At 44.3% G+C, this 27,315-nt stretch overlaps 1 protein-coding gene across 1 annotated transcript in view; it reads left to right on the forward strand.

Annotated features, from left to right (window-relative positions):
- The window catches only part of TMEM156 (transmembrane protein 156), a 189,686-nt gene extending 162,707 nt beyond the window's left edge, over positions 1-26,979 (forward strand). The window contains exon 7 of the mRNA XM_086963981.1: positions 26,228-26,979. Coding sequence (XP_086820107.1) covers positions 26,228-26,292 — 65 coding nt within the window. The 3' untranslated portion in view covers positions 26,293-26,979. The remainder of the gene's footprint in view (positions 1-26,227) is intronic.
- Positions 26,980-27,315: the final 336 nt, after the last annotated feature.

Here is a 27,315-nt window from a genome sequence, read left to right on the forward strand (position 1 = left end):
AGGACAAGGGGATGAGATCCATAATCAATTTGAGTTAATTCAATGATTTGGTGTGTTAAAATCACTTCAAGATGGAGGGTATAAACATGTTAAGAGATTTGTTAAGGAAGGAAGACTGGTTAATGAGATTATACTTGAAGGATGCTTATTTGACAATCCCAATGTGTCTGGAAAACAGGGTCTTCATTCAGTTCAGGTGGAATAGGAACCATTGGAGGTTCAAGAGTCTTCCGTTCGGGCTTACGTCAGTGCCATGGTGTTTACGAAAGGCCATGAGACCAGTGAAGGCATGATTGCGATTAAGGGGGGTCTGGCTGATTGTGTATCTGGACGATGTCTTGGTTATGGCAGAAGAGAGGATGTTGGCATTGGAACAGAAGTATTGGCTGTGCGTAAACTGGAGGAATTAGGTTTTGTAGTGAACGGGGACAAGTCATGCTTAGTACAGGCCCAAGAGATGGGCCTGTAACCTCAACAGACCTTGGAAGGTGTGTTGAGGTTACCTATGGAAAAAGTGAAGAGAATTTGCATGAAGTTGAGAAGAGTGAGGGATTCAAAATGAGTCTTGTTGTGCAAGTTAGTGAGGTTATTGGGTCTGCTGTTGGTGTCAATACATGTGGGAAAGGAAACAAGGGATCCCTACTCACTTGGAGCCTGTGTGTAGTTTATTAAAGGAAACAATGGCTCCTGTGGGTCGATATAAACGTTTCTACTATATATCCTGCACAATGGCAATGTGGGTGATTTACCAGGGATGGCAAACAAAGAAGCTTACACATACACAGTTTGAATTCACAAAGTTTATACAAGTATTTATCCACAATTTTACACAAATAATCAATAATATTATGTACTAACAGAGAGTGTGTGCCAAGTGTATATTATCAAAAAAGGAGAATCTAAACTACTAAAGTGTCACATAATACTGTGTGGGGAACAAGGTTTCAAGTTTGTATTCTTTTTCGTAAGAAACGACCCCCAAAAATGTATAGGCAGTAAAAATTACAACAGTTGACAAGTATAAACCACTGTTGTACAGAGTCTGTTTCTTTTAGTGTCGACAACGTTTCGACCTGAGTAGGGTATCAGGTCTCTTCAGGACTTGTCAATAAGGGGCACCTATGCAGGGCTAGCCGAGATCAGGGTGTGAGCAATTGTGGCACCGTGATTGAAAGGTGAAAGTAAAAAACTTACAGGGACCCTGCCGGGGCCCCTGTAAGGGTGAGTAGGCAAGCGAAGATAATGATTGTTGGCTCTTGAATCCGTATAAACATCAGATGAGGGCGTGGGAGGAGAGGCATGTAACAGGAAACCCACGGTGGCGCTCCTGGTATGCGAACAGAGGCAAACGTCCAAATACGAAGGGGGTTCTTTGATCGGACATGTGAGGCGCAGACAATGCTGGCTCTCAATTATGGCGCAAAGTAGAGTCACTCCAAACGATTCAGCCTCTTCTCTGGATGCAATGACCAATGGTTTATTGTTGGCGTCAATACAGGCAATATTTCTGGCAGCCCTGCATTACAGGGCTCGGTAAAGATTGAAGGGTTATCATTTGCGAATAGGGGCGAAGTATTCTCAGAAAGTGAGAATGAACCAAGACATGATGGATGAGCTGGATTAGTGGCTGATGAACATGGCTGCATGGAGAGGAGGGGCAATTCTTGGGGAGGTATTGAAAGTGGTGATAGAATCAAATGCAATCATGTATGGTGTGGAGCAAGGTTTGATTCAGTTACAACTGGAGGCCAAAGGTTGAATACAGAGAGGGAGATGCAAATCAATTGTCTGGAGCTCCTGGCGGGTTCCTTCGCAGTGAGGAGTTTTGTGAAGAGGCAAGCTAAATGTTGTGTGCAGTTGAAGATTGACAATGTGTCAGCAGTGTGTCATGTTAACAAGTTGGGGGGTCCTTGTTTGAGAGGGATGGCAAAGAGGAGAACGAATTTTGGAGATTTTGTTTAGACAGGGCCAACATGGTGCAGGCTTAATATAATCCAGAGAAGAGCAATTTGAAGGCGTATTGGAATTCAAGGAGTCTAACAGATCCAAGCAATTGGAGGTTGGCCAGGGAGGTGTTCAGGAGTTTGGAGAAAAGGTGGGGGTCTTTGGTAGTGGATCTGTTTGTAGACAGGCTCAATGATCAGTTGCTGCAGTTTTACAGTTGGAGACCAGATCCAGAGGTATTGGGAGTAGACACTTTTCAGAAAAATTTGGGGAAAGGAAGGATGTATACTTTTCCTCCTTTCTCAGGGATACAGAGCGTATTCATAAAGGTCAGGAGAGAGGGAACGGAGTTGGTGTTGATCACTTCTTTGACAATCTCAGGTGTGGTTTCGGGATGTGATGAGCTTGTTGTGGAATGATCCAGTGTTGTTACCATGTTTCCCTCACCCACTGATAGATGCCAGGGGAATTGTCACAAGATGGTTGTGGCAGGGCAGTAGATGTTGATAGGTTGATTGATTTCAGGAGAGTGGGACAAGTATCTAAGTTATCAAAGGAGGCCACAGAGCTTATTAAGGAGTCCTGGGCCCCAGGGACAACTAAGACATGCAGGTCGGTATGGGTGAGATTGTTTAGTTGGTGTATTGCAAGGGCTTTGGATCCAATATCAGCTCCTATATTAGAGGTAGTGAATCATTCGGCAGAATGGTTCAGGCTAGGTCTGACATATAATTATGTTAATTTAAGTAGATTTGGCATAAATGGGTGGATGGAATTGCAGTCGGACAGCATGTTTTGGTGAAAAGGCTAGTTAAGAGTGTACATAGGGAGACGCCTCCCAAGGCTAAGTATGCTACTTTATGGTATGTCACTCAAGTATTGAGGGAAGTTGGGGAGGAAATGGATGTTTGATGTTAAAGATGTTGTCTTGTAGAATGGCAATTTTGCTTTGCCTAGTGTATTTTAGGAGAGTTTCTGATATTGGGCCTTTGGAGGTGGCCTCTAGTAGTTTCCAACCTGAGGATGTGGGTTTTGAGTTGCAAAAGAGGACTAAGACTATGTCTAGAACTATTTTTTATCCAAAGATGAAGGGACATGACTTGTCTGTGGTTCATTGCTTGAAGGAGTATGAGAAAAGAACAGAGACGTTGAGAGAGTAAGGATGTTCACAATTGTTGATTTCTTTTAGACAGCCTTTTAAAACTGTGTCGGCACCTACTCTGGCAAGGTGGGTTAAGGAGATGATGAAAAAGACAGGTATTGATGTAAGTGTTTTTAAAGCACATTCAGCAAGGGGGCGAGGGCTAGTAAGGCTTTTTATCAGGTTCCAATCTAAGTAGTATCATGAAGGCTGCGGATTGGTCTAGTGATCCAACATTTTAAAGTTGTTATTTTAAACCTGTGGAAAATGCTGTACAAAGAGTATTGGATGACCTTTGAACATGCATAATATTGGCCTCTGAGCCTGGCCATTAAATGCAGATTTTCCACAGTTTTAATGGGAAGAAAATCAAGATTGTATTACAGGCATGGAGGCTAATATTATCCTTCCCCGAATTGTGCCCAGCTCATCTGATGTGTTTGGTTTTGTGTTCTAGGACAAAGTTGAGAAGACGGTTTCGGCAGAGATTTAGAAGGATTTTACGGATATGAATGATTTGCTTCTGGCGGATTTAAAGTTTATTTTAAGGATGTACTTTTGGTTTATTCGCAGCAAGAAAAGAAGGAAGGTGGCTGCGCGTTCAGTGATTACATGCATGCTCTCAAGGTTCTGGAATGTTGATGGTTGTTCAAATTCTATGTTCTTATTGCTGCTGTGTATGAGGCAATAAAAGAGATCATGTATAATATTAGCCTTAGTGCCTTTATTAAATTTATGATTTTCTTCCCATTAAAACAGTGGAAAATCTGCATATTCTTGTTCAATACTCGGGCCATAGTTTATTCATTTCATTATAATCTGTGCGATAACAGTATTGTAGTCAGCCAATACGTTTTCAATTTATTTTAGGATTCAGTAAAGCAAGGGTACCGATCCGAAAAGGAACACATTGCTGTACAGAGAGCAATTGTAATGTATCAGGTACATGTCAGACACGAGAAGCTGTGAACGGGACAGTGTGAGATGTAGTTAGAACCAGATTTTCGAAAACACAATGTGATGAAGAGGGTTATTGAAATCTCAGTGGAGCAAGACTAGACAACACACTGTGCAGTTCATTTTTTACATATTTTCATTACATATATTTGCAGATTCATTTATGATGTATATTTTTGTTGGAGGCACAGATATGAAGCAATTAACCTGTAAATACACTTTTGTTTATTTTATCAGTTGTGAACGCCAGGACTGGAAAATAATCTCATAGCTCCATGCCAGGGTCAACAATGCAGCCACAAATTTACCACATCTTCATGGCCCAATGATCTGTAACATTATAGCTGTAGGCACAGTTCCAAATAGAGGGTGTCAATAAACTATGAACAGCATAATATATATTATTACCTCTTTAGACAGTTGCTTAAAAACATAAACTTAAACAAACCCATTATATTGGATAATATTGTCATTTTGACATAGTTAAGTCTCAAAACTGAGCTAGGCAATTGTTGATGTGGCTGCATAGTTGTTTTATCTCTGCTCATTTGTTCATGCTATATTTTTTTATATATTCATCAGTTTATACATAGTTGAAAACATGATAATTCCCATTTACAGACTCTTAAATACCGAATTTTACCGATTCGCTATTTAAGAGTCTGTAAATGGGAAGGGGGCAGATGTAGGTAATTTTAAAATCTGAATTACCGAATCTGTAAAATTCGGTATTTACCGATTCTGTAAATACAGAATCGGTATTTCCCATTGATTCCTATGGGCTTTTAAGCCCATAGGAATCAATGGAAATTACCGATTCTGTATTTACAGAATCGGTAAATACCGAATCCTGCAAGGGTGCAGGGGGTGTCACTTTGACACCCTCTAGCACCCAAGTACAGGCTTGTGTGCAATGTGGCACACATACATGCCCTAAGGGCATGTCTGTGTGTCACATTGCACAGGGGTGCATGCACAGATGTGCATGCACACCTGATTTCGGTATTTTACCACACAGTAGGATTGTGTGGTAAAATACCGACTCTTAAGGGCCTGTGGCACTGTAAACTGTGCCACCTACATTTGTAATTACAGAATCGGTATATTTACAGAATCGGTAATTTACCGATTCGGTAATTTTACCGAATCGGTAAATATACCGATTCTGTATTTTCCAGCCCCCTACATCTGAAAACCCTAATACCGGTCGGAAACGGCCGAATTCGGCTGTTTCCGACCGGTATTAGGGCTCCTACATCTGGCCCATAAAGCTTTACAGTAATTACACGTTTTACAATCACAAACAAAACACCAGAAATACAAATCAATGTACAACATTTACAAAATTCTATAACAGTACAAATTATGTTTAATTAATTTGGATTCATCAAAATATTAAGAATCCCCATTGGGGGCGTGGTTAGCCAACAACCAAGATGGACGCAATAGTGTAGAGCCTCAATCGCCACTTACCTAATTTCCCCCCACAATCGTTAAAATCATCCGTTTAGCCCGCCACACTTAACGACCTGGGGCTCCTTGATCTCAGGAGTCACCCGGTCAACGAACGACAAAATCCGTTTGTCCCGTCCTGAGATATCGGTGCCGGGACCGTATGCTGTGGGGAGGAGGGAGTTCCAGCTGTGACTGAGCTCGGTGCCCTGTCACGCTACCCCGGCTGCTTGGAAGCAGGCCTGTAGGCCCTGGAGTGTGTCCTCCTCGTGCACCCCTGCTTATCTCCGGCCTGAGGCATATCTTGGCTCCAGGTATGTTGCCACTGCTCGTCTCCTGAAGGAATCCGGAGAGCTCCTGGCTATCAGCGGATAAAACAATGTGCCCGGTCGGCTCTAGTACACGCAGGCGTCTTTGGAACACCTCCTGCATCACTGGCCTAACTCTGGTGTTGGGGCGGGAGTGAGGGGAGACATCGGATTCCCCCCTCTGCACTTTTGCTACATCGAATGTACAGCACCTGGGGCAATCAGCCATTCTTTGCCTCAATGACCCAGCGTTGCGACTCCTCATTTCGTCCCTCCCCCATGGTGGACGACAGGCCCGCATGAGGCCATATTGCTGCATTTACATGGTGGACATGCGCTCAGGGATTATTCCCAGAAATACCCTTACATCTCACGCCAGCTATTGAACACACCGCTTGTCTGGGTGCTGCCTGGGGGACCAAAGACTGTTGTATAAGAGCCACAAGATCACTGTGAGACCGTACATAAGTGGTGCAGGTGAGGAGCTGAGGGGGCGGTCGATGTGGTATACGAGTGGGGGGCCGCATCACTAAAGTTGGACACAGATCCCTGGGACCCCTGCTGAAGTGGAGCACCACTCGTGTTTGGTGGTGGAACACAGTACATTTGTACTTCCTCCTGGTTATTGTTGCATCCGTCCACTACATCTGCGCCCCAGCTACCGCTTGTATCTGGAGTCTTAACTCGACATTTGGCACAGACGCAATGGCCACCGCGAAAGGTTCCAGGCAGAACCACCTGTAGGAGTTAGTAAAATTTGCCCACTCTAAATCTGATGCTGCGGACGAGAAGCACGACGAGCTTGAAGTGAAGCAACATATCGAGGGAGGGGCCCTGACGCTAGTGGACGTCATGGAAGCTATTCAGGGGTCCGATCGCGCTGAAGCAAAAGATTGATATGGTGATGACTGAAGTCACCCTTATACGCGCCGACCTCGCAATATGGGAGAAAGAGTTAAAGCAACCGAACATTCAGTCACAGCTCTTCAAACCACCACGAAGACACTTGAAACACGACAGTTAAGGGACTACAGACCCACACATTGGACCTTGAGACAAAACTGGAGGATTATGAGGGACGCACACGCAGAAATAATGTGCGAATTTTGGGGGTTCTCAAGAGGGCAGAGGGGAAAGCCACAGATCATTCTGTTGAGGCTTTAATTCAGAACTACCTACAACCTCGTACTTCATGATGGAGCGTGCTCACAAAATGCCTGGGGGCCCCCGGAGGCCAGGCGCCCCACCGTGTCCCATACTGGCAAGGATATTCAAAGTCCGAGATAGGGATATCATCCTCCAAACCGCAAGGACCACCCTAATGCTCAAATTCGAGGAACTCTACCATTACATTCTTTCCTGACTTCACCGACAAGGTACAACAGAAGTGTAGATCCTTTCTGGAAGTAAAGTGGGCTCTCCGTGATCAAAACCTGAAATATGCGATGCTCTTTCCGGCCAAGCTGCGGGTGCAAGCAGAGGGGAAAAGGTGGTTTCTCCAGACTCCGGAGGAATCCTGGGACTGGCTGGAAGGTTGGCGATCCTCCGGTACAAAGAGACATTCCTCTCCCAGTCGAATGCAGAGGCAAGACGGCCATCTGGAGAGGGTCGACCGAGGCGAAGGTGTTTGATTGTCTGTGGCACTCATCCCACAGCTGTGGCCCGACCTACCTCTTACGAACAGCAAGGTCTCTCACTGTGTTGCAGTGATTATGAGTATCCACCGGCCCCAAGAGGGCAGGGGTGACTACAATGTGAGAAACAATGTTTGATGTTTGCACCTTTCTTACACATATAGTACTTGCATTGAACAGCCAGTCGCGTTCACGGCACTAAGCACACCGCTAAAAGCTACTATCGGGGGTGGGACAGCCGGGTTCCATGTTAAGTATGGTTTATTGTTCTTAGCATGTTATATTTTGGGCTCGCATAGTAGTTATTATTGGGGAATGAGACCATATACTTGGGTAGTTTCGGCTGTGTAGCGTTCCTCTTCCCATAGTATATTTGTTTTGGGTACACAGGCGCTCTGCAAATTTGGGGGGTAGGCAGTTCTATGTCCACGTTGCAGGGAGGCAGGATGGGGTGGAATCCAGTTTTTTTTAACAGTTTTCGTTGCAGTTTTAGCATGTATGTTCAGTGCAGTCTAGTAGATGGTGCCTCCTTCAATGCACCTTGGGTCATCAACAATGTGATTAATAGTTTTCCACAAACCATATATGTATTGTCTCAAAAGCTATCACTCGTAGGGGGAAGTAAGATGGACCTTCATTATTGTTTATTTGTTGTCCTTCGTGAGGAAGGGCCCCTTGCCCCACGTGTAAATGAGCACTGATCAGGATATGGCTCCGCTATTGGGCCGCCTTAAAATACTCTCTTGGAATGTGAATGGCTTGGGTGATCAAATTGAGAGGGGAATAGTATTGCAATAACTGAAACGACACGCCCCTGACCTTGTATTACTCCAAGAAACACATATCCAGGGAATCTCCTACTGCACACACAATAGATGGGGATATAAGTTGGGAGCATCCGCTGAGCCTGTCACCAGGCTAGGTCGCCCCCACGCACTGCTGCCTGCCTGCAAGCCTGCCTGCTGATTGCCGCTTCCTGCTGCCGCTTCTCTTCGGACAACCCAGCCGCCCCACCTCCAGACTCTTCCCGCCACTGCCTCCCTGCGGCCCCGCCCCCTCCAGCCCATTCGCAGCCCCTCTCCCGCCACCCAGCTGCTCCTTCCTCCCGGCTCCTTACTTATGATGACCTCAGAGCGACGCACGCAGCGGGCGCGCCGACTGTGCGCCGAAGGCGCGCCATAGGCAAGCCCGTCTGCGCCCGTCCGTGCCTGGACCGCGCCCAGCGCTGGAAACCCTGGATCTCTACGATACCAACGTACCCACCGAACCTAGGATGCCGCCACCCTCCGCGCACTCAACACCGGCCGGAACCCCGGCTGCTACCTGGCCACCCCGAAACGCACCCACGGACCCTGCCAAGAGTGCAAGTTCACCTGCATCCGCGCCGGACCAGCACCCGCCAACCTACTACCAGCAAGAATCACCTCAAGTGCATCCTGCTCAACACCCGCTCCGTCCACAGGCACGCAGTCGAACTCTGGAACCTCCTAGACACAACAGTACCGGACTTCGCCTTCCTCACGGAAACCTGGATGAACGCCTCCTCAGCCCCCGACATTGCCATAGCCATCCCGGACGGCTACAAGATCACCCGGAAGGACCGCACCAACTAAACTGGCGGAGGCATCGCCATCGTCTACAGGAACACCATCTGCATCACGACCAGCACGGAAGACACCCTCACAGCCGCCAAACACCTGCACTTCCAGATACACACTGACCCCAGGACTACCCTCAGAGGCACCCTAATCTACAGACCCCCGGGACCACGCACCCAATTCAGCGAAACCATCGCAGACTTTGTAAGCCCGCATGCCCTCGCCTCCCCAGACTACATCCTCCTAGGAGACCTCAACTTCCACCTGGAGAACAACAATGACAGCAACACCACCACCCTGCTGGACAACCTCGCCAACCTCGGACTCAAGCAACTAGTGAACACCCCCACCCACTACGCCGGCCACACGCTTGACCCCGTCTTCTCCTCCAGCAAGCACTTCTCCTTCAGCCACTCCACCGGACTCCACTGGACAGACCACAGCTGCGTCCAATTCACCTTCAAGAAAACCATGACCCACCCCCACCCGCAACAGGCCCTCCGCAGAAGCTGGAGCAAGATCACCGCCGACCAGCTCACCACCGCCCTCAGCCAGAACCCTCCCACCATCACGACGGACCCCAACGAAGCAGCCCGCAACCTCGCACAATGGATCACCGGCTGCGCCGACGATCTCGCACCTCTGAAGAAACCATCCAGCAGACCCCACAGCAAGAAAGCCTCGTGGTTCACGGACGACCTCATAAACTCAAAGAAAACCTGCCGCTCCCTGGAGAAAACCTGGTGCCAGAACCAGACAACAGAGAACATGACAGCCCTCAAGAACGCCACCCGCAAGCACCACCAACTGATCCGCACCACCAAGAGAACTACCTACAAACAGCGCCTGGACAACAACACCCACAACAGCAAGGAACTCTTCAGCATCGTTACAGAGCTCTCCAACCCCAGCGCCTGCAACAACGACATCACACCCTCGCAAGACCTCTGTGACTCCCTCGCCTCGTTCTTTCACCGCAAGATCGCCGACATACACAACAGCTTCGGCGCACAGACCAACCACCCAACCACCGAACCAGCGAACCCAACCGCCACCCTCTGCACCTGGAACCCGGTCAGCACAGAAGACACCGCCCGCACTATGAACACCATCCACTCCGGCTTCCCCACTGATCCATGCCCACACCACATCTTTAACAAAGCCGACTCCATCATCGCACCCCAACTCCGCGATGTCATCAACAGCTCCTTTGCATCAGCCACCTTCCTAGAGAGCTGGAAGCATGCCGAACTCAGCGCTCCCCTGAAAAAACCCACTGCGGACCCCACGGACCTCGAGAACTTTCGACCCATCTCGCTCCTCCCGTTTCCTGCCAAAGTCATCGAGAAGACGGTCAACAAACAACTCTCCTCCTTTCTCGAGACAAACGGATCCCTCGACGCATCACAGTCCGGTTTCCGAGCTAACCACAGCACTGAGACCGCCCTCATCGAAGCCACCGACGACATCAGGTCTATGCTCGACAACGGGGAAACCACCGCACTCATCCTCCTGGATCTCTCAGCAGCCTTCGGCACGGTATGCCACCGCACCCTGATACAACGCCTCAGCGACACCGGAATCCAAGGTGCGGCCTTAGAATGGATCATCTTGTTCCTCGCCGGTAGAACCCAGAGAGTCCACCTCCCCCCGTTCCGGTCCGCGGATACCAAAGTCATCTGTGGCGTCCCACAAGGATCCTCGCTCAGCCCCACCCTCTTCAACGTCTACATGAGCCCCCTCGCGGCCATCGCACGCAAACACAGCCTCAACATCATCTCCGACGACACACAGCTGATCCTCTCCCTCACCAACGACCCAGCCACAGCCAGAGCCAGCCTCCAGGAAGGAATGAAGGACGTCGCGGAATGGACGAAGCTCAGCCGTCTGAAGCTGAACTCAGACAAGACGGAAGTCCTCATCCTCGGACCTTCCCCCTCTGCCTGGGACGACTCCTGGTGGCCACCTGCCCTGGGCACCGCCCCCAAATCCACAGACCACGCACACAACCTGGGCTTCATCCTGGACTTCTCCCTCAAGATGACCAAGCAAGTCAACGCCCTCTCATCGTCCTGTTTCAACACCCTGCGCATGCTCCGAAAAATCTTCAGATGGATCCCCACTGCAACCAGGAAAACTGTCACCCAGGACCTCGTCACCAGCCGCCTAGACTACGGAAACACCCTCTACGCCGGAACCACAGCCAAGCTCCACAAAAGACTACAGCGCATTCAGAACGCCTCGGCAAGACTCATCCTGGACATCCCCCGCCACAGCCACATCTCTGCCCATCTGAAGAATCTGCACTGGCTCCCCATCAGCAAGAGAATCACATTCCGACTGCTCACCCACGCACACAAGGCTCTCCACGACGCGGGCCCCAGGTACCTCAACAACCGCCTCGCATTCTACACGCCAGCTCCGCTCCGCCAGCCTCGCTCTTGCCACCGTCCCACGTATTCGCAAAGCCACCGCCGGAGGAAGGTCCTTCTCCTACCTGGCTGCCAAGACATGGAACTCCCTCGCCACCCACCTCCGGCTGACACAGGACCATCTCGCCTTCAGGAAGCAACTCAAGACCTGGCTGTTCGAGCAGTAGCGACCCCCCTCCCCTCTAGCGCCTTGAGACCCTAACGGGTGAGTAGCGCGCTCTACAAATTCCTGATTGATTGATTGATTGATTGATTGATTGATTGGCTCATGCGTGCTATGCTAAAGGGTCCAGAGTAGATTATGAAAAACAGGGTCAAACCCAATAAAGTCTAGGGGACCTGGGTAGGTATCGTTATAAAGGGAAGGGGTCCCAGACAAAAAGATAGATTAATATATACACTTATAACATCTGATGAATTCCAAGTACAAAGTTAATGAACGCAAAAAAGTGTTTATTCAGATTTGCATGAATACCTTTTACTGGTTGAAATTCATATCATATTCAGTTAAACACATTTCAAATTGATATTAGATATACGTGCCCACATTCACAACGGGGAGGGGGGAAGTGAAGGAAGTGTCAAGGGCAGGGTAGGGTCAAAGGGTATTACGATTCATTCTGTGACAAGTTTTAATCACAATTCGGAAAATAAGTACACGTGGTCCCTATAGCCAAAGGGCCACAGTATAAGGCTCTAAGAGAGTCCAAAAATGTTTTAACAAATGCACCGAACCAAACTCCGCTTCAGCCGACAGGGTCTTGTTGGGGTAGGAGATTGGTCGTAGTTATATTGTCGACGTTTCGACCCGAACTATGTGTAGGGAAATCGTCCTTACGAGGCGGGTCTTCTTCAGGACAGAGGGGTTGTGGGTGGGCCACCTCCTAGAGGTTATGAGGTTCCTCAAAACTTCTGATAAGTTGACCAAAATCTTTCTTGGTAGTTCATCCCGACACCACTATGCTGTAATTCCCATAGTAGATGCGATCTATTATTCAATAATTGAAGCTATTCCGTGGATTGGTTTGGAACGACATTCCAAGGAATGGCGGCATAATACGAATTTGCCCAATAATTAATATAACAGTATATCATCAAAAATCTGTGCAACTAACTGATCTCATTCAGTCTGCATAAGGAGTGCATGCTAGTGCGCCGTTACATATTTAATTTGTCGTTCCAAACCAATATAGCTTCAATGGGCAGCATGTTGGCGAAGCGCAATGTAGCCTGAATATGGAAGGGAGTGGTCAAGCCAAGATATACTGACTGGGAGTCAGATATGGATTGGTGTATGCAAACGAAGAGGGTTATCTATGAGAGTAGGGGATGCCCGCATGAATGGACAAAAATCTAGGGCCCCTGGAATGAGAGTAACGGTTTGCTATGTACCACTTTCAGTGATCCTCCCTCATCGGTGATTGATAATGAGGAAATGTAATGTTTTTAATATAATTGGAACTTTGAAACATGTGGTTACACTGTAGACCCTTTGCGACGATTTGTCTTTATTGTACTAATATATTGTGATTACCGTAAAGTGCTGATGACTGCACTTGCTTTGGTTTGTAATATATTTATGTTGATTCTCTCAATATAAAAGATTATTTTTTTTAAAAGTCCCCATCGGGTAATTCGAAATATTCTAAAATATAGAGGCCTATGTGCGAACGCATGACATAGTACATAAAGTAGTACTCCTATGTGCCTTTAAAATGAGAATAAAATGTGAATATTCAGGGGATATTCATGTATAATTAGTACCAAAAAAGCACTGTGCCCATTTCTGTTTTTACTAATACACTGTAAGGCACGTACGATTATATAAAAGAGTCCCCTTGTAGTACAACTTCCTAAACTCATAAATGCTTTTGTGAATCAAACCCATATGGTGCAATAGAGATACTCCTAATATTGACAAGGGCCATGCAATGCAATTGAAAATTAACCAAGGTGTTAATTTTCTTTTAGAAAATTTTCACAGCCTCGCTTATTTTAAAATTGCCTTCTGAGTAAAAGTAGACTGTAAGTTATTAATGCAGCCATACCTAAATTGCATTAATTTCTTTCTGAATCCAGGAGTTTCAACTTAAGCCAACACCCTGCCTTGTTATCAGAGCATCAGTATTGAGCATATGATGGTTTGTCCCATAAGTTTTGAAATTTAACATTTCATAGCATTTGTGGCACACTTTAGCCTGAAGGTTAGAGGTGAGGTTGCTTCATCCTGGCTTTGTCTCACTAGATTTAACATCTGCATCCAAAGTCTGCAGAATGATCTATAGTCAGCATTATACATCTCTGATCCGCTTCCAATCTCTAATAGATTAATACATGTAGGGCCAGATGTAGGTAAGTAACATTTACCGAATCTTAATTACCGAAAATTACCGAATTTTACCGATTCGGTAATCAAGATTCGGTAAATGTGAGGGGTTGGTATGTAGGGAATCCAGATGTTCCCTTTTACCGAATCGGTAAAATTCGGTATTTACCGATTCGGTAAATACCGAATCGGTAAAGCCTATTGATTCCTATGGGCTTACCAAATCGGTAAATACCGATTTTGACAAGGGTGCAGGGGGTGTCACTTTGACACCCTCTAGCACCCCCAAAAAAGGTTCGGGGGCCATGTGGCAGGCATACCTGCCCTAAGGGCAGGTCTGCCTGTCATATGGCACAGGTGTGCAGCAACACATGTGCATGCACACCGGAATCGGTATTTTACCATCAAATATATTTGATGGTAAAATACCGATTCGGTAAGGGTTGTGGGACTCAGAAGAGTCCCACCTACATATCAATTTTACCGAATCGGTAAAAATACCGATTTGGTATTTTACCGAATCAGTAAAATTCGGTATTTACCGATTCGGTATTTACCGAATCGGTAAAGCCTATTGATTCCTATGGGCTTAAAAGCCCATAGGAATCAATAGGCTTTACCGATTCGGTATTTACCGAATCGGTAAATACCGATTTTGACAAGGGTGCAGGGGGTGTCACTTTGACACCCTCTAGCACCCCCAAAAAAGGTTCGGGGGCCATGTGGCAGGCATACCTGTCATAAGGCACAGGTGTGCAGCAACACATGTGCATGCACACCGGAATCGGTATTTTACCATCAAATATATTTGATGGTAAAATACCGATTCGGTAAGGGTTGTGGGACTCAGAAGAGTCCCACCTACATATCAATTTTACCGAATCGGTAAAAATACCGATTCGGTATTTTACAGAATCGGTAAATTTACCGATCGGTAAACTTACCGATTCTGTAAAATACAGGGCCCTACATCTCAAATTGCATTTACCGGTCGGTAACGGCCGAATTCGGCCGTTAACGACCAGTAAATGCCTACCTACATCTGGCCCGTAGTGTACCAAGGATAGCCCTGGCTAAACAAAAAACAAGTCGTAACTATCTTAATTTTAGTCAGGTTGATTGTAAATGATCGCACAACATTTCAAAGCGAGTCGGCTTGTGAATCCCAATAAACTCCCTACATAAGCCTTTCTATTACAATAAATGTCAACAGTTGCCAAATAGGAGTCCTTACAGATTCTGAACAAAGGAGTCATTATACCTTTATTGTGCAGTTAATAGATTATCTCATCTCAGAGAAACCTGAGTTCAGACTTATAGTAGGAGTCAGTTTGGATACAGTGCCTGTCATTGAGGTATATAATGTTGCCATGAAGGAAGAAAGAGCAAAGGTGATTGTCTGGATTGTCTGGAAATGTGTTACATTCATGGGCAGGTGATTACTGTGAATACTGGTTCAATAGATCCAGAGATCACTGTAGACCTTTAGCGGCATGGTCACATATGACAGTGCCATCAGCAAAAAATCAAACTGCCATTGGTTTAGAGAGTAACTCCTGGGAGGAAGGTGTCCACCTTACAAAACTACTCAAAAACAGTTATGTATAATGTTAGCTGGGAAAGTTCCAGAAGCTAGTAGATTGTATTGTATTGTATTGTAATTGCATTTATATAGTGCTTACTACCCCTGATGAGCTGTCAATGCGCTTTTACGGTGAGTAGCACGCTACTCCAGGACCCATAGAGGATTAGTGTTGAATTAGTATAGTGAAACATGCAAGTACATTTTAAGTGGTGGATAGGTTAGTCAGTTATTTGGATTTGGAATGATAGTAGAAGGACAGAGGAGGATAAATGTTTGTATTTATATAGCGCTTGTTGACGCACGCTATTCAGGAAGCCTATAAAGGATTAGTGGTGAATTAATTTGGTGAAATATGAAGTAATTTCAGAGGTGGATATTAGTCAGTTACTTGGAGTGAGAAGGATAGCGGAGGGATAAAAGGGAAAGAAAGATTTGCATTCATATAGCACTTGTTACCCCTGATGGGTGTGAAGCGCTTTTCTGGCGAGTAGCACGCCACTCTGGAACCCATAAAGGATTAGTGTTGAAAATTAGTATAGTATAAATATGAAGCAATTTGAGTAGTGGATTTGTTATTTAGTTATTTGGGTAGTATATTAGTATAGTTGAATATGGAATTTGAGAAGTGAACATGTCAGTCTGTTAATTTTGATTGAAAAGGATAGTGGAGGGATAAAGAGTGAAGGATTTTTTTTACCTCTTAACAGTAGAAGTAGGCTTTTGGATGAGAAAAATGAGTTTTGGAGGGGAGGAGTCAAAGGGAAGAGTTTAGAAAGGTTTGTTTTAGGGGATTGGTATAGTAAAAAGAGGTGTCAGATGATACAAGGAGTGGTAGAGTAGGAGAGAGTCTATAAAGGGTAATTTTGGCACTCATAGTAGTGGTATGGGGTTTGGGGTAAATGAGAGAGTGGATGTAGAGGATGTATTAATAGATGTATAGGATAAGAGATAGGGTAGTGCATTGGAAGGAGTAGTAGAAAGAAGTTTGAGATGAGTCAGAAGGTTGGGCTAGAAGATATATTGAGCGAAGTTTAGGCTGAGAAATAGGGTAGTGCATTGAAAATGCTCAATTAGAAGAAAGTGATAAATATATAGATCCATAAGTACATTGAAAGTATATAGATACATAAAGGAGGTAAGTATATGTAGATTAAATATATTGGTAGAGGCACAGGATGAGAAATAGGCTAGTGCCATTTCACCCACAAAATTGATTTGTTCACTCTACCAAATGCTGAAAATAGTCTGCACAGTGTAACAGCACTTCATCGTTCTCATGGATTGCCTGACGATCCACGTAAGTGTGGCAACAGTGTGCATCGTGAATGTGCCTTTCCTACAGCCAGCATGGAACAGAGACATTAGGACAAAGGCTTATGCTCAATTTTAAATCTCTTAAATTGGGACTTCGGCATTTTTCTCACATATTAACATTAAAATATATTATAACATATTAACATTATCTTTTCAAAACCTGTGACCAGCATGTATTAACTGGTGGAGTGCAACACAGATCAGCATTAAGGTACTTTGGCAGATCTGTTGATGCTGTGTTTCGGTAGTTAGCTCAACATATGGCACCTTCCTCAGGATAATATATCAATTATTTGCTTTATTCTCATATTAACATCTGAAACAATTATACCATAAATCACTTTTACATATATGACCCCTTGTACAGGCATGCAACCCTAACTTTCACTGTAAGCCTGTCCTTCCATTTCCTAATTTTATATCCAGTGCACCCACTTGTTTGTTAGTACCATCTTGGAGTATCCTTATTCCAGAGGCGTAACACAGGCCCCTGTAGACCCTGTAGTGCAGGGGAGGTGGGGCCAATCCTCCAAGGGGCCCACATTTATCCCAAGGTCAATAATTATCTGTGATATGCAGAGGGTCCCAAGGATTTTGCATTACACAAATGCTTTATTCACTTTATGGCCATCTCTTACATCAAAATTCAATCTTCCCCAAAAAAGTTTAAAAAAAAATTGTAATCCACTACATATCATATTTTCATTTCAGGACTCAGCACTGTAACGGGGTAAAGAAATCTCACTAGATAGTCTGCATGTATCCCTGTTAGCAATCAGATCTGATGACAGAGTGGATTAAATACCTCTTAATGTGGAGACTTATTTAATCAGATATTTAATTTGTCCCAATAGGTAGCACAGATGAAGACATCTATACCCCATTCATTGATAACATAGCTACTTGCAAGCCCAAATTCACAATATTTATGACCCTATACGTACGTGTACTGACAAAAATAGCTCAAGTTACACCTTTCCTGTATCCATAAAAAGATACCTAACAGACTAAAATAATTTTACTACTGTGTAACTATAAACCACTGTTTACAGTTAGGCAGATTAAGGTGTGTTTTGCCTTTTGGGTTTGCAAATGTCCACACACCCGCACATTTGTTGCCAGTCACAAATTACTTTCTGACCTTCCCTCTCTACCCTGGTTAGAGTGGCTTCCATTCCAGGTTGCAAATAGGAATGCAACACCTCCAAACTTTGACGCAGTGCAGGGAAGGGTGTTTCCCTTTGGGGGAAATGTTTTCTCTGTGGGGAAAGCAGCAAAAATGAAAAAGTGCATTTGCACAGCCGCTCTCTTTTCCCACTTCAGAGTTGTATTGTGTGTACAACCCTGGGTTGGGAAATAAATAGCAATTTGGACAAATGTAACTTGACTTTACCAGTGGTATGTCTGGAAACCACTAACTGGTGCAATTTTTGGGAAAGTTATGTGAATTCCCGAAAATAATATATTTAAACCCATGCTTCAAAATATGTTTACGGGTGTGCATTTACAGATTTTCCTTGGGAAATGGGGCTGTAGAACTTAGGGCAGCTTCTTTCCTGACAAAATTCAACCTTCTTCAGCCTCATTTTCTTTGTTGATCACCAGTTTTCTATTTTTGGTCGGTGGCTTGGAAAATGTTTCCATGGAATAGCGTGAAACATAACTATGGTCTCTCGCACTACAGGACATTGCAGCCTTGTTTTTCGCTCTTTAAATGGGCCAGAGATTACACGTTAATCTCTGGTCAAGCGTTGTCCCACTGTTCACCTAGACTGTGGAATGTAAGCCCAGTTTTAATCTGGCAGAGAACAACCATTTTCTTCTTCCGGAAGGAGCTAAAGACTCACGTCTTCCAGCAACTCCTTCTTGAAAAATTAGCTTTTCACTGCTGGTCTCTAAGGAGCAGCGCCAGGCTTCCCTTTTTAGGTCTCGCGCTTAGCGTTGCAGTGCGCAGAAGTGCTCGTGCAGCGCAAGACCTCTTGTACAGGGATCAGAAAGCTACCCACACGCTTGTGCGTGTGGTTTTGCTTCCCCCGTCTGGCATTGGCTTTTGTTTGCTTTTTAAAAAAAAAGGCATGGGATTGGGCAAAGGCGGGCGCATGTCCTGCCTTTACTCCGCCCATTCCCACCGGTGGCCAGCACGCGTAGCAGCATGCGTTTGCGCCGATGATGCGCTCCTTAGCCCTTACTCCTCTGTGGTGCGCGCGCACCACTGGTTTTCTTTCGTTCGTGATCTGATTTACTTTTCAAACGAGGACCCTAGCATGATTTCACTGGAATGCTGTTTTCGCTTCGGAGTTGAGCATCGGGCTTCCCTAAAGAAGGATATGAACAATTACACAGGTGGGCTGCGCCGGGGATGTGAAGAAAGACCTGTGACCTCTCATCCGCCCCCTCCCTCCTTCCCACCCTCTCTGCCTCCCACAGTATTATTGATTTGCCGTCCTCTCAAAATATTTGCACCTTCCAAAGCACGCTCCTGTTTTTCTCTTCCAATACATTTACATGTGCGCAGTTTGCAAGGAATGCTGCGCATGTGTGTGCGCGTGCTTGCGATGAAGGGAACTGGCGGCACTATTCGGTAATTTTTTCATGGAGATCATTCTAGCAACTACCAAAAAACGCAATTTCTCCATAATCCAAGAAACCGCAAGTATTTAGTAGATAAAGAGGCGATCCACTACTCAATACTAAAACATGCAATCCAATGTTCAGACTGTGTTGGCCAATCAGCTCGTCCAGAAGGACGGCCTTAACTGGGAGCAGGGCCTACATACACTAAAAATAATGCAATGCCGATTCGAAAACGTGGATTCAAAAACATCGACTATCAAAATATCTGCAGCACTTTAATTTTAAAACCCAGAGCTGAGAAGGTTTGTCATTTGCTGCTGCTCCTAGCAATCAGCTCCTAAAAGCATGAATAAATGTTCTAGAATGTATTACCATGCAGTAATTGACCTACACTATCTTCGCACACCCTCTTCATCTTTGTATACATAATGTGGGAGAAGGGTTATTATCTCTCAATAATGCCCTCTGAAAAGCTGATGTTTTGTCACACTCCTGTTCTTTGGCACCTGCCTCATTGCATAGCTTAGATTAGAAAAATGGTTTGGAGAGAAAATGCGAGGTAAGGGAATTTTCACACTTGTATAATACATTTAACCAAGAGTGTTTTTGTATTACTCTAGATTTTCAGGTATGCTCATGGAGTTTGGTGATCATTACATTCGCCGCGATCTGAAGCCATTGTGCGGCTCTCTGGGGACTCCGCTCGGAGGGCGAGCCGGGTTTAGGGAGACTGCTATGTTCCATGAGACGTTAGGGTTGGGGGTGCTACCTTTCTGGTCCGATCATTATGGAAACCAACGTGTATCAAGCGGCAATTCCAGGCGCCTGGAGGAGAGTTCTTCCGCAGTGCCAGCCATGTGTGGCCAGTGCGATAGCTCAGTGGGTGCATGCGCCTCCTGCATAGAAATGGGTGCGGACACAAACAATCCAGCTAGTAGAGGAAGACTGGCCAATGTGGAAATCTGGAGTCTTTGAGACAGGCCACGTACTCTAAAAACCCGGCAGTTGTGACCTAGTCAGTCACAGCCAGTTACTGGCTGACAACACTTGTTGCATTTCTAACACGTGCTAGAAAATTGCGTGGATGCAATCAGTTTGCAAAATGTGACTATGTCCCAATCTGTCACAGAAAAAAATCTATGGTTAGGTCAGCGTATTTCCTAAGAGGCCTATCTATCGGTGCTGGACTGGGTCTACTGTGCCTTACACCATTCCGAGGTCGATAAAATGAGTACCGTTTAAGTGAGAGTTACCGTCCGTTCTGTAAGTACTATTAGTATTATTTTTATGTATTGTAACAAGGATTCTGTCCCTCCTCCACCTTTCAAGGGGGAGGCCACCCCTATTTCCTTCAATTATTCTTCTCATGGAATTTTGCATCCCACATGCCTGTTAATAACAAGCATTTGCAATGCAATAGGTCTCGCATTACTGAATGTTTGAGCTATTGGTGTTGCATTATTATTAGCAATGGCAATAGCTCAAACTTTAATAATGCGAGATCTATTGCATTGCAAATGCTTGTTATGTGATTCTCTCTGCCCTGGTATATTCTTCTAACACTACTTAGGCTTGCAGACAGTCCCGACCAACCTTCTCTCTTTGGTATCCAGTGCCTCTGTGCCATAGTATACATTCTCTCGTGGATAGCTCTCTGCTGCTTTTGTAAGAAGTGTTGGTACTTTGTACGGGTGAATTCAAAGGGCCGATTATATGTACTGGTGCCTTGTTAGTCCCAAAGGATGAGAGCTTAAGGCAAAAAAAAACCTACAAAAGACAAGACCCATGGTCCAAAGCAAGAATGTTTTTTTGGTTTTTAATTAAGAAACATTACAGAAAGCAAAAAGATTAGTTAGTCAGGCAGTATAATATTTTATAATAAACAAGAGGATAACAAAAGTTTAAGCTGCAGAAATATTTTATGTATAGAGCCAAATGACAATCTGACCTAAGGACTGCCCAGTAAGGAGGAAGTACAAAGTGAGCACGAGGACCGACATGAGGTCTGCCTCTGGAGAAATAGGGAAAAGCTCGACACATATGCCAAAAGAATAACGTTTTTATGCTTGTATTGCAGTAGAGAATCATGCCTTTGATATAACCTGGGTTGGTGTTATGGGCTGAACTAAAAAAGATACATGATATACACCAATCAGCATTATGAAAATTATGTTACATAAAACAGGCTGCCCTAAAGACTTCCCAAATTATGAATAATAAGTTGTCCCCTTTACCATACATAAAGGTAAACTCTCCTAGCAGTGGTCCCAAGAATAAAAAGATCCAGAACCGGTGGAAGGACGTTTACTTACAACGCTTCCAAGGCTTGGAACACTCTGCCACTTCATCTCAGAGCCACTCAGGACCTCACTCTGTTTCGCAAGCAACTGAAGACTTACTTATTCACATCCGCTTGTTAATTCCGCTGTCCCCCCCCCCCTCCTGTTCTCTGTAGGTTATGGTTATCCCAGCGCTTGGACGCCCTCGGGCAACAATTGCGCTCTATAAATCCCCAAGTTTACAAGTTTAAATGACATTAACAATTAGCCACTAACATGGATAAACAATACGGTTATGGCTTCAGGGAGCAACAGCCTTGAAGCTCTACCAAGCTTCCTCCAAAGCACCTTAGATGACACAACACGAGTGAACATCACCACTAAATGATCATATTTCGTCTATTTAACGAAAAAGGAAAAACACAGAATGAGAGAGAAATCATACATGCAGTGCAACTTTTAAAAGCCTGTTTTCTAGCTGTCAGTAGAACCAGCCCACAGGCCCAGTAATGTTGTTTTTTGTGGCATAGTTATGCTAATTTAAACATACAATGTTACATTAATAAATCTGCTTTAACAATAGATTCGAGTTATATATACATTTATATAAGGTATAGCTTAGAAATAACCAAGCTAATACCTAAGGTTCGATGGCTCTATTAAAATCTGTGATGCCACTATTGCTTTTGACCTATTATTGCCATTTAGGATGTCAAATTGAGTAAAGATAATGATGTGCTTTAAATCCCAGTCATGCAAGCATTTGACCCATCCTGATCTCAGAAACGTTCAGAAACACGCAGGGCCTGATTCACAAAGGGTCTGCACACCTCTAGCGGTGGGAAGTCTCCTTATTTAGGGGTCGATTAGCCATCCTGTCGGAGGAAGGGACCGTCCGCCACAAGGGCGGAGGTCCCGTGCCTCGAATCAGGATGCACCTGCCACAGTTGCATCCCGCATTTTTACCATTGCTAAAAATGCATGTTGTGCGTTTCAAAGCACAACATGACAGGCACAGCTGCCTGCCATGTTGTACTTTCAAAACGCAGGGGGGTACCATAGGTACCCCCCATGTGCACCCCCCACCCCCCTTCACCCTGGGGGCCTGCAACGGGCCCCCAAAGCAAAGACCGTATGCCTTATTGCCGCCGTGGAAAGACATAGGACCGCCAGCATCGTAATATGGCCGGCAGTGTCTCGCAGACACCCCCACCATATGTATGCACTTTTTCCGACGGTCGCGAAGGCAACCGGCGGAAAAGCGGCAGACGGTCTTGCCGTCCGCCGCGGACTCCCCAGCCATCCTTATGTGGTGGGGGTCTTTTCTGTAAGGATGGCAGACGGATTGCCTCCGCCGGGCCGGAGATCCCTCCCCGAGTGCGGAGACGCCCCGACAACTGCGGGGCCTCCGCCACGAATGCGGAGCCCCTTTGTGAATCAGACCCTCTGGGTTTAACTCCAAAGTTGTTTTCGCAGAGAAACAAGGCAAGGCTTGGCAGGATTTTGCTTCATGGTCACTGGCAATGCATCTATAAATGATACTACTAGTTCTTCTGCTCCACAAACATTAAATTATGCTATACATTTTCTCTGGTTATGGCATGAAGATGGTTCTGTGGAGCAAACGTTTAACATTAGCAGTGCTGGTTTAACTGTGTGCTCCGAGATGAGCTGGATATTGCTAGTTTCAGTCCATGCCTATTGAATTTTAGTTGCCATTTTGGCCGTTATACTAAGCATCACTTTCTTTGGTGGCTGAAAAAGCGAAGAATTGCTTCAAATCACAATGGATAGGATTTATCAAAATGGCTTAATCTGTGCATATATTAGACCTACTACCACAAATTGTGTAGTTTTAATAGTTTTTTTCTGTTCACAAAACTCACAAATTTACTCCAGGCCAACCCTATGGATTCAGATTGCCAGCCCATGTGTAGATGGTTAGGTTAGATGTACATTTGCAGGTTTATTTATTTCTCTCTTTTCATTCACTTGCAGACTGTTGGGCAAACTCCCTTTATGCAGATCCCTGAAAACATGCATGTTTGTGGTACTTTCCCAAATGTATTGCACTACCTGCAGTTTCCATAAGCAGGTGTAAGTTTAGAAGTGAAATAACTGTGGGAAAACGTGCTATAAATTTTAATAAACACTCATAACATCACAGGTGTTTGGGATTTCACCACACTGGCAACGCCAACTTGCATGAATCTCCCATGAGACTGCTATGACTTTGCAAATTAAAAAATCTGCCAATCAGGATCATTGGTTTGAAGACAGATGTTAAAACATTATGCACGTGTAAGTGTGACATATATGCAAAAGATACTATACCATGCATGGTGAACAGCTCAAAACCAGGCAGTTGAATTAGTCAAGTCAGGGACATTTTTATCGCGCACATCTCACTCCCAAGAGTCTCATGGCGCTTGCAGACGGTTCTAACAAAGAGATGATGAAGTGATTGCTTAGTTTTCAAAAAGCCATGTCTTCGCTACTTACGGAAGCAGCTGTGTTCGGGGATGGTACGCAGACGCAGGTATAAGGGCATTTTATTCCAAGACGCCGGATAAAATGATTAGTTAGTCAGGCAGTATAATATTTTATAACAAGCAAGAGCATAACATAAGTTTAACCTGCAGAAATATTCTATGTATATAGCCAAATGACAATCTGAACTAGGGACTGCCCAGTAAGAAGGAAAATAAAAGTAACACATTAATATTGTAGGATTTATTTACAGGTTTTGCTTGTGTATCCTTTTAGTTAAGACACCTGTTGTTTACATTTACTTATGAATTTGTAGCCGATTCTTGAGAATGCTGGGCTGTGACCCTTACTGCCCGAGAGCAGCTATCTCCTCCATGTTGTTCCCCCAACACTAAGTAGAAGTATTCATGCCACATAGCAGTAGACCTTGTCAGGCTGTATATCCTAGATGGAAAACAAAACATTAAGGGAGGTCTCAGGGAAATTTTAAAGACCTGCAAGGTGTATTTCCCCTATATTTAAATGTATATCCTAGATGTCATATATACTTTGGCGTAGTATCAACATATGACTTGGTAGCACACAATTTGTTTCTCTAGTCATATGACATTGTAGAAAGTTTTCTTTTCCTTAAACATTGGTAAAGTAGCTCAAATGGCTCTTCTACTGCTAGTGTGGTGTGATTTATATAAATATTCAACTTTGTAAAATGTAAGTGACAATAATAGAAACAGTACCACCCTTGTTATTGTACTGTAGAACACATCGTTTTCCCTTCAGTGGTGTTCATTAAATAATGTTTATTGAATTATCTAACCACGCTGCATATAAAGTAGACATTTCTTTGTTGATGTAGGTGTAGCCACACTTGAAATATGCCTGCGAGGGATAACATCTTTTCATCCTATTTTAGTAGATGCTGAACAGTATTGTTTTTCTTATTTGTTAATGGTCAACCTTTGATTTCTTGAAGAACTTTGCATTTTTGGAAAAACAAGATGATCATCTTTCCTGCTTGCTAAATTAGCTTTTCTTCCTGTTCTGAAGCCGCAGTGATGTTTCGATTCTGTTAATTCTTTGTATATATCATGATAGTGCCAAAGCAGCTATGTAATCTGAGGAAACCATAAAACAATAAGAGCAAGATGCACATACGTTTGTGTTGTGATTACCTAATAGCGAAGTTTTACGATTCGCAATTAAGTAATCAGAAACAGTCATGTTCTACAATATGTTTTGCACTATTTGCGATTCCCAGTGGGTCACAAATTGATCTACTTCATTAATATTCATGAGTTAGCTCACAATTTGCGGCCCATTGGGAATCGCTAAAATCACAGGGATGGTGGCCCACTGGGGTCAGCCGACCACCATGTCTGTGATCGCTTATAAATGAAGCAATGTTTCTTTTTTAAATGCAGCCCGTTTTCCTTAAGGGAAAATGAAATATGTTTCAAAAACAAAAATGAAAAGTTTTCTCTTCATTTTCTGAGTGTAGGCAGTCGTCCGTGGGACCACTGCCTGCTCTTAAAAACGTTTTTACAACCATTGACAAAGGGGAAGGGGTCCCTTGGGGCCCCCCTTCCCATTTGCAAATGGGTTGGCACCTACTTGAAGTAGGCAGTAAAATGTGAATATTTTATACCGCATTTCCGTTACAAACATTCACACGTACCACTGAGAAGCGCTATTACGAAGGGATGCCCTCAACACGCCCTTTCCTAATACTGAATTGCTAACCCGTTTTGCGATTGGGTAATAGCTTACCGAATCTCAAAATAGGGTTCTGTACATATAAAAATGCTTTTTTGCGGTCGCAAACGTCCCTATTCTGTGAATTGGGCCATTTGTGAGCTCAAGAAATCTACGCACATCTGGCCCTAAATGTGTTAATTTACTGATTTAGTGTATTAGGGGCTCTGTCAGACAGGCATTCAGAAATACAAAAATTGACCTGTCTGTCGACTTTCGGACAGTGAATATAATAGTATTGTGGGAAAGAGTAAATGGCAAAGTATTGGAACAGTCTAATATTTGGCAATCTTGTACATAATGTAATGGTGCTACTATTGCTCTAATTAGAAAGAATTACAGGAAAAGGCACAGCAGGATTTTGCAGTAAGTGCTTGGCAGTGTTGTGATGAATTTTCCTATGGTCCACTGACTCTGTCATTTGTTTTCATATTTTCACAGAGATGACTACAAGAAACTCAGTCATACGTTACTCGGAGCAGGAGCTGGAGGAAGTCTTTAGGTAGAACGCTATTTAGGAACAGATACAACTTTGTGCTGACCGCTTCCGAAAAAGGCATCACAGTGGAAACTCAGAACAGAGTACAGTATGGCCAGCTGGGAAGTAACCATTGGCAGAGGACAAGGACACGTATCTCTCCTCCCCAAGGTGAATTATTCATCATGTAATGTGACATAAATCATGGAAATCACACTTTTGATATGGATATAAATTCTAACTGGACCGATGCATACGATTGACTGCAGCCCTTACCGCTGCACTACACAGACACTTTGGGAGGGGTCATCCTTCCATGCTTCAGGCTCCTACCTCTCTGGAAATTGTTTCCTTCATCCTGAAAGACATTTCCTCCTATTCAGCAAGAAACATCTTTCCCATTCTGCTTCTCAGCTGATATTCAAACTTTGACTTCTACATATCATTTTACTTTCATCTACGTTCAGTACCCTTCTAGGTGCATTTTGTAACCTCCTCTTTGAAGTGGTTTGAAGTGACTGAGTTGCCCTAACCCTAGACAAAAGAGTAAAATAAAAATAAAATAAATAACCTTCAGCAAATAAGTCTACAGTCAATGTATAACATGAAGCATCAGTCCTTTTCAATAATGAAAAACAAGGAATATTTCAGACTAATGTAAACATATTACTGTACTTTATGTATTTAATATTATTCAAAAAATACAAACCAATGCTGTAGGTTGTTGATATGTTTTTGTTTAAAAAATAACTTAGTGCTGAAAAACATCCAAAACATTTTGTTTCTTATAAAGTTTGAACGTGCTAAGAATGTATTTCGGCTGACTTTTCTAATTCGTTTGTAGTCACAACTAACAAAACTTAGAAATTGCCATTCCAGATCTTTGATTTCTCATTGATGCTGTAAATCCTATGCATAAAAAGACTGAAAATAGAATTTTAGAATGTTATATGTAGTATTATTTAAAGGATGTTTGTCCGTTTTCTCAGCTTCCCAAAGCATTACTATCAACTCCCTTCCCCCAAATCTACTTCTGCAGTTCTGCTTACGA

Source organism: Lissotriton vulgaris, chromosome 3_2 (genome assembly GCF_964263255.1).
Source record: "Lissotriton vulgaris chromosome 3_2, aLisVul1.2, whole genome shotgun sequence".
NCBI classification, from domain to species: domain Eukaryota; kingdom Metazoa; phylum Chordata; class Amphibia; order Caudata; family Salamandridae; genus Lissotriton; species Lissotriton vulgaris.